Raw genomic sequence first — 16968 nt, 5'->3', positions numbered from 1 at the left:
GAGCTTTATAAAATTATAAGGGGCATAGGTAAGATGGAGAGTCTTTCCTGTGCAAGGAATCCAGGCATAGTTTAAAGACCTCACCTACCGACCTCACCTACCAACCCACCAGCCTCCATGTCTGACATAGCATTCTCTGATTTCCGCCACCTTGGAGATCCCCACTTCCAGACACAGCTTCCCCTCCCCTCTCCACTTTACATAGGGATTGTGCTCTCTGCGACTTCCTTATCTATTTGCCACTCCCCACTAATCGCTCCCCCTGGCACTTACCCTTGTGATTCCTCTTGCACCACCATTCAGGGCTCCAAACAGTCCTTTCAAGTGAGGCAATACTTCAGTTGTGAATCTGTAGGCATCATTTACTGCATCTGGTGCTCTTGATGTGGGGATCGCTTTGCTGAGCACTTTAACTCTGTGTGTGTGTGTGTGTGTGTGTGTGTCACTTCCCAGTCTCCACCAGACAGCATCAATATCAACTTCTGGTAACCTCTCCTTCATTCTCTCAACCCCACCCCCCCCTCCATCCTTACTTTCCCATATCTTTGACACCCATTTCTCACTTTCCTTCTCTTTCCTCACCCACTCTCTCCACCTTTCCACACCTTCCTTTCTCTAGCCTCCCTACTTCCTCCTATCTGAGGGCATCTTCCTCAGCCCTCTGCAACTCTGTCTCTTGCTCTTTCCCTTCTTTCTCCTCCCACCTGTATTCTCTCACCTGCCAACCAGTGCTCTTCATGCCCCCACTCCCTCCCCTCATCTCCATCTTATTTGGGCTTCTGCCCATTTCTTGGTATCCCTAATGAAGGATTTCAGCCATGGATGCCAGAACTCTGCGTTGCTCCAGTTTTCCAGGCTCTTGGTGACATTCTTTTAGAGTGTATTTAATCTGTGGTGCAATCAGGTCATCCATTTTTTTCCCCATTTAAGTCAAGCTTGGATAGAATTTTATATTGTAAGGGATATGTGGAAAGGCAGGTAGGTCGAGACGAGCTTATCAGATCAGCCCTGATCTCATTAAATCGTGGAGCAGGCTCGAGGGGCCGGATGGCCGACTCCTGCTCCTGGTTCTTATTTTCGCATTGAAGTGTAGACTGAAGTCCAATACTTCATCCACTACGTCGGTGCAATTGATTTTAATATAAAGATCACGATGCCTCAAGGTCATTGAGGATTCATTCCACCCTGCACACAGCATCTTCCAGCTGCTCCTGTTGGGGAAGAGATACAGGAGGATCAGAGCCAGCGCCACCAGGCTGAGGAACAGATACTTCCTATGGGAAGTGAGAATGGTGAACGACCAAAAGAACTACTCCCACTCACCATCCGAGACACTCATTTGTACAAAACGATGTTTATTTATTTGTATGGATGAATACTTGTCCTGCACGTGTATTGTTTGTATATGTGTTATGTCTGGTTGTGTGTCTGCCTGTTTTGCCCCGAGGACCAGAGAACGCTGTTTTGTCGGGTTGTACTTGTACAATCAGATGACAATAAACTTTGACTTGAAAGATGTAGGAGCAGAAATAGACTATTCATCCCATCGAGTCCAATCCATTTAATATTCAGTTAGTCCATTCTCCCACTCAGCCCTGCTGCCCAGCCTTCTTCCCATAACCGTGATGCCCTGTCTAATCAAGGAAGGAGAGAGAAGAGAGGCAGAAGGATTGAGGCAGGGATTTCAGAGTTTGGGCCTGGGAAATGGAGGCATACCTGCCCATCAAAGTTGGAAGAAATGTGGTGCAATGAGGTAGCAGCAAGTGAGGACAAAACTCGAAAGACTGTACAACAGGCTTTATTCCAGTAAACGTCTGAACACCAGTTCATGCTTTGGTGGCTCCTGTGTGACTGGCTCAGGAGGGGCCGGCTCAGGTCTACATTCGGGTCGGCTGATTGACAGATGGCCAGGGGGAGTCAGCCCTTAGGTGGTCTTCCTGCAGGTACAGAGATCGCCCCCTGCAGTCGGCTGGTGGTCGCATCACCATATTGATCTGTTCTCTTCTGTGTTGAAGGGTGTTCTGAGGACCAGTCTCTGGCTTGGTTTGCGATGCCAGTCATCCAGCAGCCGGACTTCTGCATCTGCGCCCAGGACAAACACGGTGTCGCAAGGATTCAATTTCGGTAAGTAACTTCCCACAGAACTTTGTGGGGAGAGCTGCTCTGCTGTAAACAGTAGACCAGGGCATTCTGCCCAGTCCTCATCCTACATGAGCTTGGGCTCTGGATTGTGTTCAACAACAAAATGGTGGTGTTGAGCTTTGCTCATTGTCAATGAAAGAAAGGCCCTTCTGCTCACCACATCCATGCTGACCATCAGCCAACCATTTACACCAATCCCACCCTGACCCCATTCTATTCCTCCCAGATTCTCATAATTAACCCACCTACCCACATGTCTTTGGGAGGAACCGGAGCCCCCAGGAGAATCCACACGGTCACAGGGAGAAGGTGCAAACTCCATACCGACAGCAGCGGTGGTTAGGATCGAAGCCAGGTCCCTATTGCTGTGTGGTAGTGGCACTAACCGCTGCACCACTCTGTCGTCATCTTCCATGGTTGAAGGCCATTGTTTGAAAGTGCCGCTGTGCAACACATTGTGGTGTGCTTATTAGTAGAGGCACACTGCCATTGGAAAATGTTGAGTTGATGATGAGGCAGCTGTTTTATTTGACACGGGGCAAGTAAAAGGACCCTTCTCCACTGACCTTTTTTCCTGAATGTTACAGAGTTCACAGCTGAGCAGCGGGAGTTCCAGGAGACGGCACGGAGATTTGCCCGGGATGAGATGCTTCCAGCAGCCGCTGAATATGACCGGACTGGAGAGGTCAGTGATTCACCAGTGCCCACAGTCAAGGCCCTTGCATGATTGACCATTCAGCCCATCAAGTCTGGCTCATCATTCAAATCATGGCTTATATGTTTCATCTCAACCTGTTCTCCTAACCTTTGAAAACCCTTAGTAATCAAGAACCTTATCATCTTCTGCATTAAATATACCCAATGACCTGGCCTCCACAGCTGGCTGTGGCATCAAATACCACAGATTCCTTACCCTTTGACTGAAGAAACTCTTCATCTCTGATTCCAAAGGGATGACCTTTTATTCTGTGGCTGTGCCCTTTGGTCCCTGACTGTCTCAGCACTGGAAACATTATCTATCCAGCACTTTCAATACTATATTCAGTTTTGATTAGATTCTCCTCATCCTTCTAAACTCCAGCCCAGAGCTGTCAAATGCTCCTCATACTTTAACCTCTCATCCCCAGGATCATTCTCGTAAACCTCCCCTGGACCCTCTCCAACACCAGCACATCCTTCCTTAGATATGGGGCCCAAAACTGCTCACAATATTCCAACTGTGGTCTGACCAATGCCTTGTAAAGCCTCAGCTTTACATCCTTGCCTTTATTTTCCAGTCCTCTCAAAATGAACACTAACATTGCATTTGCCCTCCTTCCAACTCGACCTGTATTTTAACTTTTCAGGAATCCTGCATGAGGACTCCCAGGTATTTTTGGACCTCCGCTTTCTGAACTCTCTCCCCATTTAGAAAATTGGTCTCTTTATTCCTTCTGATGGATCTGGACCAGCTGGAAAAATGGGATGAAAAATGGCAGATAGAATTTAATGCAGACAAGTGTGAGGTGTTGCATTTTGGAAGGACAAACCAAGAAAGGACGTACATGGTGAATGGTTGGGCACTGAGGGGTGCGGGAGAACAGAGTGATCTGGGAATACAGATACATAATTCCCTGAAAGTGGCGCCGCAGGTGGATAGGGTTGTAAAGAGAGCTTTTGCTACATTGGCCTTCATAAAACAAAGTATTGAGAACAGGAATTGGGATGTTATGGTAAAGTTGTGTAAGACATTGGTGAGGCCAAATTTGGAGAATTGTGTGCAGATTTGGTCACCAAACTACAGGAAAGATACCAATAAGATTTAAAGAGTGCAGAGAAGATTTATTAGGATGTTGCCTGGACTTCAGGAACTGAGTTACAGGGAAAGGTTAGGGACTTTATTCATTGGAGAGTAAAAGAATGAGGGGAAATTTGATTGAGGTATTTAAAATTATGAGGGGGATAGAGTAAATGCAGATGGGCTTTTTCCACTGAGGGTGGGTGAGACAAAATATTCCCAAGGACACTCAGGGAGGCTAGTGGACAGTTAGTGGGGCCATTAACAGAGATATTTAGGATGTCACTGGCCACGGAGGTGGTGCCAAAGGATTGGAGGGTGGCGCATATGGTTCCTCTGTTTAAGAAAGGGTCCAAATGCAAACCTGGGAATTATAGGCCTGTAAGTCTGACGTCTGTGGTGGGCAAGTTGATGGAAAGTGTTCTGAGGGATGCTATTTACAAATTTTTGGAGGTACAGGGATTGATAGGGAGTAATCAGCATGGTTTTGTCAGGGGTAGATCATGCTTGACAAACCTGATTGAGTTCTTCGAAAGGGTTACAAAAAAGGTTGATGAAGGGAAAGCTGTGGATGTTGTCTATTTGGACTTTAGTAAAGCTTTTGACAAAGTTCACCACAGGAGGTTAGGAAAAAGGCTGGAGCCGTTAGGTATAAATAAAGAGGTAGTGAAATGGATTCAGCAGTGGTTGGATGGGAGGTGTCAGAGAGTAGTGGTAGAAAATTTTTTGTCCAATTGGAGGCCGGTGACTAGTGGAGTTCCTCAGGGTTCGGTCCTGGGTCCACTATTATTTGTTATATATATTAACGATCTGGATGTAGGGGTGGAGAATTGGATAAGCAAGTTTGCGGATGACACAAAGATTGGTGGTGTTGTGGACAGTGAGGTAGATTACCATAGATTAAAAGGTGATTTAGGAAGGCTGGAGGTGTGGGCTGATGGAATTTAATACAGATAAATGTGAGGTGCTACATTTTGGAAAGGCAAATTTAAATAGGTCACATACATTGAATGGTAGACAATTGAGGAGTGCAGAGCAACAAAGGGATTTAGGAGTTATGGTAAATAGTATCCTCAAGGCTGATACTCAGGGAGATGGTGTGGTGAAGAAGGCATTTGGAATGTTGGCCTTCATAAATCGGAGTATTGAATTCAAGAGTAGGGAGGTTATGATGAAATTGTACAAGGCATTGGTGAGGCCAAATTTGGAGTACCTTGTACAGTTTTGGTCACCAAATTATAGGAAAGATATAAACAAAATAGAGAGAGTGCAGAGAAGGTTCACGAGAATGTTGACAGGATTTCAAGGTTTGAGTTCCAGGGAAAGGTTGTGCAGACTGGGGCTTTTTTCTCTGGAGCATAGAAGATTGAGAGGCGACTTGATAGAGGTGTTTAAGATTTTAAAAGGGACAGACAGAGTAAATGTGGATAGGCTTTTTCAATTAAGAAAGGGGGAGATTCAAACTAGAGGACATGGCTTAAGATTGAAGGGGTAAAATTATAAGGGGAACATGAGGGGAAATTTCTTTACGCAAAGGGTGGTGGGGATGTGGAATGAGCTTCCGGCAGACGTGGTCGAGGCGGGATCATTGGTTACATTTAAGGAAAGACTGGATCGTTACATGAATAGGAGAGGACTAGAGGTGTATGGACCGGGTGCTGGTCAGTGGGACTAGGAGAGTGGGGATTTGCTACGGCATGGACTAGTAGGGCCGAACTGGCCTGTTCTATGCTTAAGTGGTTATATGGTTATATGGAGATACAAACCAGAGGACATGAGTTTAGGGGTAACATGAATGTGAACTTCTTCACACAAAGAGCCTTTCGGCCCATAATATTTGTGCCAATCATGAGGCCAAATTAATCTCATCTGCCTGCACATGGTCTACACCCCTCCATTCCCTGCCTGTCGAAAAGGCTTTTAAATACAGGCTGTCCCCAGGTTTTGAGCGGGTCTGCAAGTCGAATTTGGAGGCAAGTTGGAACTTGCTGCATGGGCAGTTTTTAAATCATTGAACGGCTTTGAGCCTCTTCTTGCACTAAGCTTACAGGCAGATTGCGTTGATTTTGATAACGGATATGTTAATGGCATTGTGGTCCAATTCAAAATGGTAGATGGCCTTCTTCCCTTGAACCATTGAACTGCTGAAGCCGTGCACAGTCTGTTCGTAAGTACGAATTGTTGGATGTTTGTAACCCGGGGACTGCCTGTATTGCTGTCCTAGCTGCATCCATCATCTCTCTTGGCAGGCTGTTCCAGGCACCCACCACTCTTTTTTTTAAAAAAAAGTAATGCCTCCTAACTCTTTAAACTTTCCCACTCATCTAAAACCTTAGCTCTGTCGAATTGGAATTTTCCACCCTGGTGAAAAACACTTTGACTGTCTGATCATTTATGCCTCTCTCCATTTTATAAACTTCTATTAGGTCAACCCTCAGTCCCTGATGCTCCAGAGAAAACAACACAAATTTGCCCAACCTCTCCTGCTAGATAATACTCTCTAATTCAGGCTACTGAACGAAGGAAACATTTGGAAAGGGGAATGAGAGGAAATTCATACAAAGGGAGAAGCAATGAGACCTTAGGGGTTCACGGTGCATCAGAATGGAGGAGCTACAAAGCTGTTGTATCGGCAGTGCTGCCACTGGTGTGGTCACGGGAGAGCGGAGACACAGTACTGCTCCAAAGTGTTCAACCACCCAGTCCTAATGCTGGCAGCTCCCCAGAGGCGTTAATTGGCATGTTTGAGGAGCTAACAGTGATTTAAAACTAAATTCCTGCAACAGCGGAGGTCTGTGCCCAATATGGCATCACCTGTGCTCGGCAGTGGCCACAAGGGATTACAGACAACGGGAGCAGTGGACCGGAGCGAGGCACCAGAAACCGGGAGAAACCCCTCCACCCCCCCCACCTATTGAGAAGGAGAAGCAGAGAAGATGACCCTACAGGACAGTGACCACGGCAGTGGACCAGCGAGGGGCTCAGAGGCTGAGACCCCCCACACAGGCTGTGGGCGACTTGCGGTCGGAGGACTTACTACAGGCAGCTGGACACTGGCTCGTGGGAATCAGGTATTGGAGCCAGGTTTTGAGAGGGTGCTGAGGACAAGAATGGTTCCCAAAGGGCCTTGGGCACTGAAGCCTTCCTGATTGTGTCAGAGGTTTGGATCTGGAGCTTGGGTTACCAATGGTTTGAACTGGAGTCTGTGTAGCTCAGAAGTTGCGGCAGCGTTGGAGGTGAATCCACAGGCACTCGGTGACTCTGAAGGGACTCTCTTTTGCTTCTCTTTCTCTCTTACTGTAAGGGACGCCAGGTGACACTAATGGTGACCCTTTGCCTTACAGCAGGCTGAAGGCAATTTGTAATATTACATGTTCTAAAATATTACATGACAATAAAGGAATCTTGAATCAGTCAGAGAAGATTTGAACACAGGAATAGCAGGCGGAGAAGAAAGCAAATGGCACGTTGGACTTTTTGGTGAGAGGTTTTGAATGTTGAAGCAGGGAAGTCTGACCGCAGGTATATATAGAACCGTAGAACACTGCAGCACAGAAACAGCCTATCTAGTCCATGCCAAACTATTCTGCCTCATCCCACTGAGCTGCATCTCGACCATTTCCTTCCATCCATGAATCTGCCCAAATGTTCCTTAGATGTCAAAATTGAGCCCGCATTCACCAACTACTTGTTCCACATTCTCACAACTCTATGCGTGAAGAAGTTCCCCCTGTGGCTGACTCAAAACATCTCCCCTTTCACTCTTGACAAATGTCCTTGAGTTCTTATTTCAACTAACCTCTGTGGACAAAGTCTATTTGCATTTATCTACAGTATACCCATCATAATTTTAAATATCTCTCCTCATTCTGCTACACTCTAGGGAATAAAGTCCTAACCTGCTTAACTTTTTTCCTTTAACTAAGCTCCTCAAGACCCGGCAATATCCAGCAAGTCTTCTCCACACTCTTTCAAACTTATTGGTATCTTTGCTGTTGTTAAGTGACCAAAACTGCACACAAAACTCCAAATTTGGCCTCACCAATGTCTTGTACTGAATGAGATTTGATCCCAGGGATTGGAAGGTGTACATAATGACTCACAAGGAGGAACAATGGCGTATAATTGGCTACACCCTCCAAAGCGTGTTGGAACGTGAAATACTCAGGTTAAAGAAATAATGAAATCCCATGAACACTCCACTAACACTGCCTTTCTTTCTCTTCAGTATCCCATTCCACTTATCAAGAGAGCATGGGAGCTGGGGCTGATGAACACACACATTCCTGAGAGCTGTGGTAAGCATGGAGAGGATGAGGGAAACAGTTGTGGGGCCTGGAATGCCTTGGCAGGGATGACGGTGGAGGCTGAAACATTGGGAACATTTAAGAGACTCTGAGACAGACACATAGATGGAAGAGGAATAGAGGGTTATGGGGTAGGGAAGGTTTAGTGCTTTTATTTTTTAGGAAGGAATATATGGATTGGCACAACGCTGTGTTCTAATAGGAAACAGTCCACAGCTGGGACTGCTGAAGAGCTCTGTTGTGCCCTGTAGAGGATTTGTGAGGTAAAGTGAAAAGTGAGGAGACCTTGCCGCACGTGGATCGGTGTGACTCCAGGCCCACCAATGTGGTTGTCGTTAAAACAGCCAGAACTAAGAACGAGGTTCAAGCAGCTATGAAATGAAGCTTCAGGGTGGGGGAGGGAGAATGCATCTGATCGAGTAAAACCAGGATGACCGTGGGGTAAGCTGTAAACAGCTCATCTTGTTTTATCTCTTTCCCAATTCTGACCCAGGTTTTCCATAGAATACGACAGCACAGAAACAGGCCCTTCTGACATTAATCCATGTTATACTATTATTCTAGTCCCATTGACCTGCACCTGGATCCGAGCCACCATACCCCTCCTATCCATATACCATATAACAGTTTATGGCATGGAAACAGGCCATCTCAGCCTTTCAAGTCCACGCCAGTTCACTCAAACAACTCTGCTATATCCCCCTGCCTATTCTCCACCCATAACCCTCCAACCCCCTCTTATCCATGTATATATCCAGCCTCCTCTTAAATGAAAGAATTGACTCTGCCTCAACTATTTCCTCCGGAAGATTATTCCATTCAGCCACCACTCTGAGTGAAGAAACATTCTCTAATGTTGTGTCCTCGTGTTTCCACCTCCCCTGCTCTCAGGGGGGAGAGTCTACTTGCATCTAGTCTATCTATTCCCTTCATAATTTTAAACACCTCTATCAAATCCCCTCTCAACCATCTACGTTCTAATGAATAAAGTCCTAACCTCTTCAATCTTTCTCTGTACTCTAGGTATTTTAAGCCAGGCAACATCCTTGTAAATTTTCTCTGCACCCTTTCCACCTTATCTACATCCTTCCTATAATTTGGAGACTAGAACTGAACACAATACTCCAAACCTGGCCTCACCAATGTCTTAAACAGTTGCAACATCACTTCCCAGCTCCTATACTCTATGCTATGAATTATGAAGGCTAACACTCCAAATGCCTTCTTAACCACCCTGTCAACATGGGAATCCACCTTCAAGGAACGCAGCACCATAACTCCAAGATCTCTTTGTCCTTGTCCATTCCCCAATGTCCTTCCCTTCACTACATACGTCCTATTTTAATTATTTACCTTCCCTTCACTACATACGTCCTATTTTAATTATTTACCTTCCCTTCACTACATACGTCCTATTTTAATTATTTTTACCGAAATGAAGCACCTCACATTTCTCTACATTAAATTCCATCTGCCATCTTTCAGCCCAACTCTCCAGACAAACCAAATCCCTCTGTAATCCCTGAAAACCTTTATTGCTATCCATCACTCCCCCTATTTTCATATCATCTGCGTATTTACTTACTCAGTTAACCACCCCATCATCCAAATCATTAATATAAATTGTGAACAACAGGGGACGTAGCACCGATCCTTGAGGCACACCGCTTGTCACAGGCTTCCATCCTGACAGACAGTTGTCCACCAGACCCTCTGCTGTCTCTCCTCCAGTCACCTCTGAACCCATCTTACTATTTCCCTATTAATCCCTAGTGACTGAACCTTCCTTATTAACGTTTCTTGTGGAACCTTATCAAAAGCTTTGCTAAAATCCAGATAGACGACATCAACTGCCCTATCTTCATCCACCTTTCTTGTCACTTCTTCTAAAAACTCAACAAGGTTTGTCAAACATGACTTCCCCTTCACAAACCCATGCTGCGTGCTCCAGATCAATCCCTGCTTATCTAGATATTTATACACACCATCTCTTAAGAATACCCTCCATAACTTTCCCTACCGCTGAAGTCAAACTTACAGGCCTATTCTTACTTGGCCGACACCTCGTGCCTTTTTTAAACAATGGAGCTACATTAGCAGCCCTCCAATCCCGCGGCACCATATTCTCCTCTAGTGATCGTTGAAAAATCACTGACAGTGCCTCCGCTATTTGCTCCCTGAATTCCCTTAACGTCCTGGGGAAAATCCCATCAGGACCAGGAGACTTATCCACTTTTACTGACCCTGGAAGCACCAAAACCCTCTCTTTACTAATCCCTGTCTTTTCCATAACTAAGCCATTTGCCTCACTTATCTCACATAGTCCAATGTCCTTTTCTGTTGTGAACACAGATGAGAAAAAAATCGTTTAATATCGCTTCCATCTGATATGGTTCCTCACACAGTTCACCGCTCTCATTTTCCAGTGGTCCTATTCTATCCTTAACCCCTTTTTCACATATCTGTAGATAGCCTTGGGATTCACTTTTACCTTATCAGCTATTGACACCCCATACCTTTTTGCCTTTTTAATTTCATCCTTCAGGTTTTTTCTGCAATCTATGTAATAATCATACATCTTAGCCATCTTTTGCTTCTTAAATTTAGTAAATGCCCCCCTCTTATCCTGAACCAACTTCCTTATTTTTCCAGAAAACCATGGTTCCCTTAAGCTTTTGGCCTTGCCTTTCGATCTGACTGGCATGCAAAGATCCTGTACTCTCAATATCTCTTCTTTAAATCTCCTCTACATGCTTTCCAGAAAAAAGATCAATAAATCCAAAGGGTTTCTATAAGTACATTAAAAGTAAAAGATTAGTGAGAGATAAAATTGGATCCGTTGTAGATAGCGAGGGTAGGCTGAGTGAGAAGTCTGAGGAAATGGGGGAAATTTTGAATGATTTCTTTGCCTCGGTATTCACTAGGGAAAAAAATGTTGAACCAGTTGAAGTAAAGAAAAATAGTGGGGAGATCATGAAGCATATTAGGATAACCGAGGAGGTAGTGATGGCTGTGTTAAAAAAGATAAAGGTGGATAAATCTCCCGGACCGGACAAAATATTCCCTAGGACACTCAGGGAGGCTAGTGGACTGTTAGTGGGGCCATTAACAGAGATATTTAGGATGTCACTGGCCACGGGGGTGGTACCAAAGGATTGAAGGGTGGCGCATGTGGTTCCTCTGTTTAAGAAAGGGTCCAAATGCAAACCTGGGAATTATAGGCCTGTAAGTCTGACGTCTGTGGTGGGCAAGTTGATGGAAAGTGTTCTGAGGGATGCTATTTACAAATTTTTGGAGGTACAGGGATTGATAGGGAGTAATCAGCATGGTTTTGTCAGGGGTAGATCATGCTTGACAAACCTGATTGAGTTCTTCGAGAGGGTTACAAAAAAGGTTGATGAAGGGAAAGCTGTGGATGTTGTCTATTTGGACTTGAGTAAAGCTTTTGACAAAGTTCCCCACAGGAGGTTAGGAAAAAATGTGGAGGCATCAGGTATAAATAAGGAGGTAGTGAAATGGATTCAGCAGTGGTTAGATGGAAGGTGTCAGAGAGTAGTGGTAGAAAATTGTTTGTCCAATTGGAGGCCGGTGACTAGTGGAGTTCCTCAGGGTTCGGTCCTGGGTCCACTATTATTTGTTATATATATTAACGATCTGGATGTAGGGGTAGAGAATTGGATAAGCAAGTGTGCGGATGACACAAAGATTGGTGGTGTTGTGGACAGTGAGGAAGATTACCGTAGATTAAAAGGTGATTTAGGAAGGCTGGAGGTGTGGTCTGAGAAATGGCTGATGGAATTTAATACAGATAAATGTGAGGTGCTACATTTTGGAAAGGCAAATTTAAATAGGTCATATACATTGAATGGTAGACAATTGAGGAGTGCAGAGCAACAAAGGGATTTAGGAGTTATGGTAAATTGTACCCTCAAGGCTGATACTCAGGGAGATGGTGTGGTGAAGAAGGCATTTGGAATGTTGGCCTTCATAAATCGGAGTATTGAATTCAAGAGTAGGGAGGTTATGATGAAATTGTACAAGGCATTGGTGAGGCCAAATTTGGAGTACTGTGTACAGTTTTGGTCACCAAATTATAGGAAATATTTCAAGAAAATAGAGAGAGTGCAGAGAAGGTTCACGAGAATGTTGACAGGATTTCAGGGTCTGAGTTCCAGGGAAAGGTTGTGCAGACTGGGGCTATTTTCTCTGGAGCGTAGAAGATTGAGAGGGGACTTGATAGAGGTATTTAAGATTTTAAAAGGGACAGACAGAGTAAATGTGGATAGGCTTTTTCAATTAAGAAAGGGGGAGATTCAAACTAGAGGACATGGTTTAAGATTGAAGGGGGAAAATTATAAGGGGAACATGAGGGGAAATTTCTTTACGCAGAGGGTGGTGGGGATGTGGAATGAGCTTCCGGCAGACGTGGTCGAGGCGGGATCATTGGTTACATTTAAGGAAAGACTGGATCGTTACATGGATAGGAGAGGACTAGAGGGGTATGGATCGGGTGCTGGTCAGTGGGACTAGGAGGGTGGGGATTTGCTACGGCATGGACTAGTAGGGCTGAACTGGCCTGTTCTGTGCTGTAAGTGGTTATATGGTTTTATATAATTTTCTGCAAATCCTTCTCATTTCTTCAAATCTGGCCATCCCCCACTCGAAGACCTTCACCCTCGGACCTGACCCATCCCTTTCGATATTTAATTTGAAGCTAATGGACCCACGATCACTGGATCCAAAGTTCTCACCAACACACACTTCCATCACCTGCCCTATTCTGTTCCCTAACAATAGATCTAACACTCCCTCCACTCTAGTAGGCACCTCAACATACTGCTGTAAAAAGCAATCCCGAACACATTGTACAAAGTCTAAACCATCCTGCCCTCTCACTGACTGTGTTTCCCAATCAATGTTAGGAAAATTGAAATCCCCATCTATCACAACTCTATTTCTACTACACATCTCAGCTATTTCCCTGCACATTTGCTCTTCCAGTTCCCTATCCTCTTTTGGCGGCCTATAATATACCCCTAAATTTGTAGCCTCACCTTTCTTATTTTTTAGTTCAACCCACAGAGCCTCCCGCGATGAGTCCTCCAGTCTATAATGCCTCAGCACCGCTGTAATATATTCCCTGACGAGCAACGCCACACCTCCCCCTTGTACCCCGCCAATTCTGTCACGTCTAAAGCAGCGAAATCCCGGAATATTTAGCTGCCAGTCACAACCTTCCTTCATCCGTGTCTCATTAATTGCTGTCCACATCATAACGCCACGTGTCAATCCACACCATTAGTTCATCCACCTTTTTTACCACACTCCTTGCATTGAAATAAATGCATCTCAGAGATCTTCCACCTTTAACTTTCTACCTCTCACCCTCTCCACAATTGTTACTACAGCCACTATTTATTACCTGCTGCTGTTCCACCTCCAGATTGTGTGAAAAAGCCTTTTTTCTTTGCCTAAAGACTCTGTTCTTGCTCTCCTCCCTGACATGAACCCTTGTCCCCAACCTTACCAGTTTAAAGCCCTAGCAAACACCTCTGCCAAGAGACTGGTACCTCTGGGATTTAGATGTAACCCATCCTTACAGTATAGGTCCCATCTCCCCCAGAAACTGTCCCAGTGGTCCAAGAATTTAAAACTCTGTCTTTTACTCCACCCCTTCAGCCACATATTCAGTCTCCACCTGACTCTATTTTTGCCCTCACTATCACGTGCTTGATCGTCACAGTTTTATTCTATTTCCTATATTCTTCTCTTGAGTATGGAAATTGAATCCACATTCATCGCCCGCTGACATCTCGTTCCACAATGTCACAACCCTCTGAGTGAAGAAGTTCCCATTAAACATTTTACCTTTCACCCTTCACCCTCTGTTTCTTGTCTCATTCAGCCTGCTTGCATTTACCTGATCCATACCCCTTGAAATTTTGTGCACCTCTATCAAATCTCCCCTTATTCTCCAACAGTCTAGGGAATAAAGTCCAAACCTAATTAACCTTTCCCTGTGACTCAGTTTCTGAAGTCCCAGGAATATCCTTGTAAATCTTCTCTACCCTCTCTTAATCTTATTGATCTCCATCCAGTCGTTAGGTTACACAATACTCCAAATTTCACCTCATTGATGTCTTCTACATCTTCACCATAACAGCTCAACTCTTGCGCCCAATACTTTGAAAGCCAACGTGCTAAAATCTCTTTTAAACCCTATCGAGCTGTGACACCACTTTTGATGAATTCTGTATCTGCATTCCCAGATCCCTCTGTTCTCAGTGCCCAACCATGAACCGTGTAAGTTCTACCTTGATTTGTCCACCTATAGACCAACATCTCATGCTTATCTGCACTTTCCCTGAATTGTTAATTCTGTTTCTCTTCCCACAGATGCTGCCTGATCCATTGAGTGCTTTCGACGCTTTCTGTTCTTATTTTAGATTTTGCAGCATTTGTCTTTTTTAAACTTTTTTTCACCCAAAACCAAGATTGATAGAATTTCAGTGAAACAGAAAATAGACAGCAGGTCACGCAGCATCTGTGGGGAGCGTGATAATATTAATGTTTCAGGTCAGTGATACCACTTGGGCAGCATGGTTGGCGTAGCAGTTAGTGCAAAGCGATACAGCCCCAGTGAATGTGACTGGTGTTCAAACCCCGTGCTGTCTGTAAGGAGTTTTTACATTCTCCCTGTGTCTGTGTGGTTTTTCCCAGGTGCTCCGTCCGGTTTCTTCCCACCGTTTGAAACGTACCGAGGTGTAGGTTAATTGGGTGTAATTGGGTGGCACAGACTTGTGGGGCAAAATGGGCCGTTACTGTGCTGTGTCTAAACTAAGAAAGTGCTTGATTATCAGAGTTTTATTCTATTTCCTGTATTGCAACAGAGAGAACGCTTCATTGACTGTTATCCATTTTTTGTTTATCCTGTTTCTTTTTTGAAAGTTTCTGTTGAATCTGCTTCCATTGAACAAGTTGATTCCCTTCACCTCAATGGTTGTTTTCTCTTCTAGGTGGAATGGGACTGGGTATATTTGATTCCTGCCTGATAACTGAAGAACTGGCATATGGCTGTACTGGTATTCAGACTGCAATAGAGGCCAACTCACTGGGGGTAGGTGTGGAGTATTCTTTTACTTACTTTCCCTCCCAGAGGTGACCACTGTCGCTGACATCTTGCCCACTGAATTGGAGATGGGTCAAACATGCCTCAAGTTTGTCAATATTATTCCATTTATTGATGAGCAAAGTTTCTGGAGAGTTGGAGAGTAATGCTTATAAGAGGGTTTAAACTAGTTTGGCGGGGGGGGGGGGGGAGGAAATCAGAATGTGAGGGCAGAGATTAGGTTAGAAGAACAAGAGCATGATGCTGTGTGCTCTGAGTTGGTGAGAAAGGACAGGTAGGGGACAAAACATAAATGTAGCCAGAGGGTTTGAAATGTGTCTGTTTCAACATTGAGAGTATTAGGAATAAAGGGGATGAACTTAGAGCTTGGATCAGTACGTGGAACTAAGATGTTGTGGCCGTAATGAAACTTGGTTGGAGGAAGGGCAGGATTGGCTGATGCAGGTACTGGGGTTTAAGTGTTTTAAAAAGAAGAGGAGAGAAGGTAGAAGGGGTGGGGGGTGGCGGGAGTAGCTTTACTGGTCAGGGACAGTATCATGGCTGTAGAAAGGGAGGAGGCTGCAGAGAGAGGGTCCACTGAGTTGGTGTGGGTGCAAGTCAGAAATAGGAAGGGAGTTATCACCGTGCTGGGAGTCGTCTATAGGCCCCCAAATAGCCCTTGGGACACAGAGGAGCAGATCAGCAGGCAGATTTTGGAATGGTGGGAAATACAGGGATATAGTTATGGGTGATTTCAACTCCCTAATATTGTTAGGTCTGCTTTGTTCATGAATGAGTGAGACAAACACCAGGCTGAGTCGAAATCAGGGTTCTTTGTTCTTTATTACCGGATTGTAACACTTGCGACCAACCATGTTAGTCGGAGAATGCATTCTGCCGTTATCAGCAAAATGGTGATTTTTTTATACCCTTGGATACGTGCTTAGAACATCATCATATCATTACTTGTCCAATGACTAAAACTGTTGCTATCCTTTCCCTGCTAGCTTCCTGCCTCTCAATCCATCAATGTCTCTCTTATCTTGTAAGTACAAGGATGCATTCACATCTTGTTACAGCCCTGTACATTCCCATCTCATGATGTTTTACCTAACAGGAGTACTAGGACACCTCCCCTTCTTGTTACTGCCCTGTACAGGGTAACTCCCTACACATTCCCATCTCATGATGTTTTACCTTACAATCCTAGCACCTACTGACTGCAAGAGGGAAGGATGGGGCTGAATTTGTCAGGTGTGTACAAGAAGGATTCCTGACACAGTATGTGGACTGGCCGACGAGATCTGGTCTTGGGGGCGGACCTCTCAGTGGGGGAGCATTTCTTAGCTTCAACAGAGCTATGGACAAAGGACAACAGTCAAACTGGGAAAGTGCTTAACTGGGGAAGAGCTAATTATGATCTGATGAGGCAGGAACTAGCGAGAATAAATTGGAAACAGATGTTCAAGGGTGAAAACTCAGAAGTAATGTGGAGGAAGTTTAGGGACCACTTGTGCTGGGGTCAGGATTGGTTTGTGACACTGGGATAGGGAAAGATGGTGGGAAAAGGGAACCATGGCTGACGGAACAGGTGAGGCAGCTGGTCAGGAAACAGGAAGGGCTCATGAAAAGTA

At 44.9% G+C, this 16968-nt stretch overlaps 1 protein-coding gene across 3 annotated transcripts in view; it reads left to right on the top strand.

Moving 5' to 3' along the window:
- The window catches only part of acadm (acyl-CoA dehydrogenase medium chain), a 55696-nt gene that overhangs the window by 11830 nt on the left and 26898 nt on the right, over positions 1–16968 (top strand). For all 3 annotated transcript variants that reach the window (XM_069939406.1, XM_069939405.1, XM_069939407.1), the window contains exons 2-5: positions 2016–2124; positions 2730–2827; positions 8148–8217; positions 15243–15343. In XM_069939406.1, the coding sequence (XP_069795507.1) occupies positions 2016–2124; positions 2730–2827; positions 8148–8217; positions 15243–15343 (378 nt within the window). The remainder of the gene's footprint in view (positions 1–2015; positions 2125–2729; positions 2828–8147; positions 8218–15242; positions 15344–16968) is intronic.

This window comes from Narcine bancroftii, chromosome 5 (genome assembly GCF_036971445.1).
Source record: "Narcine bancroftii isolate sNarBan1 chromosome 5, sNarBan1.hap1, whole genome shotgun sequence".
NCBI lineage: Eukaryota > Metazoa > Chordata > Chondrichthyes > Torpediniformes > Narcinidae > Narcine > Narcine bancroftii.
The sequence above is the reverse complement of the archived record's forward strand: the minus strand, read 5'-3'. Positions and strand labels throughout refer to the sequence as shown.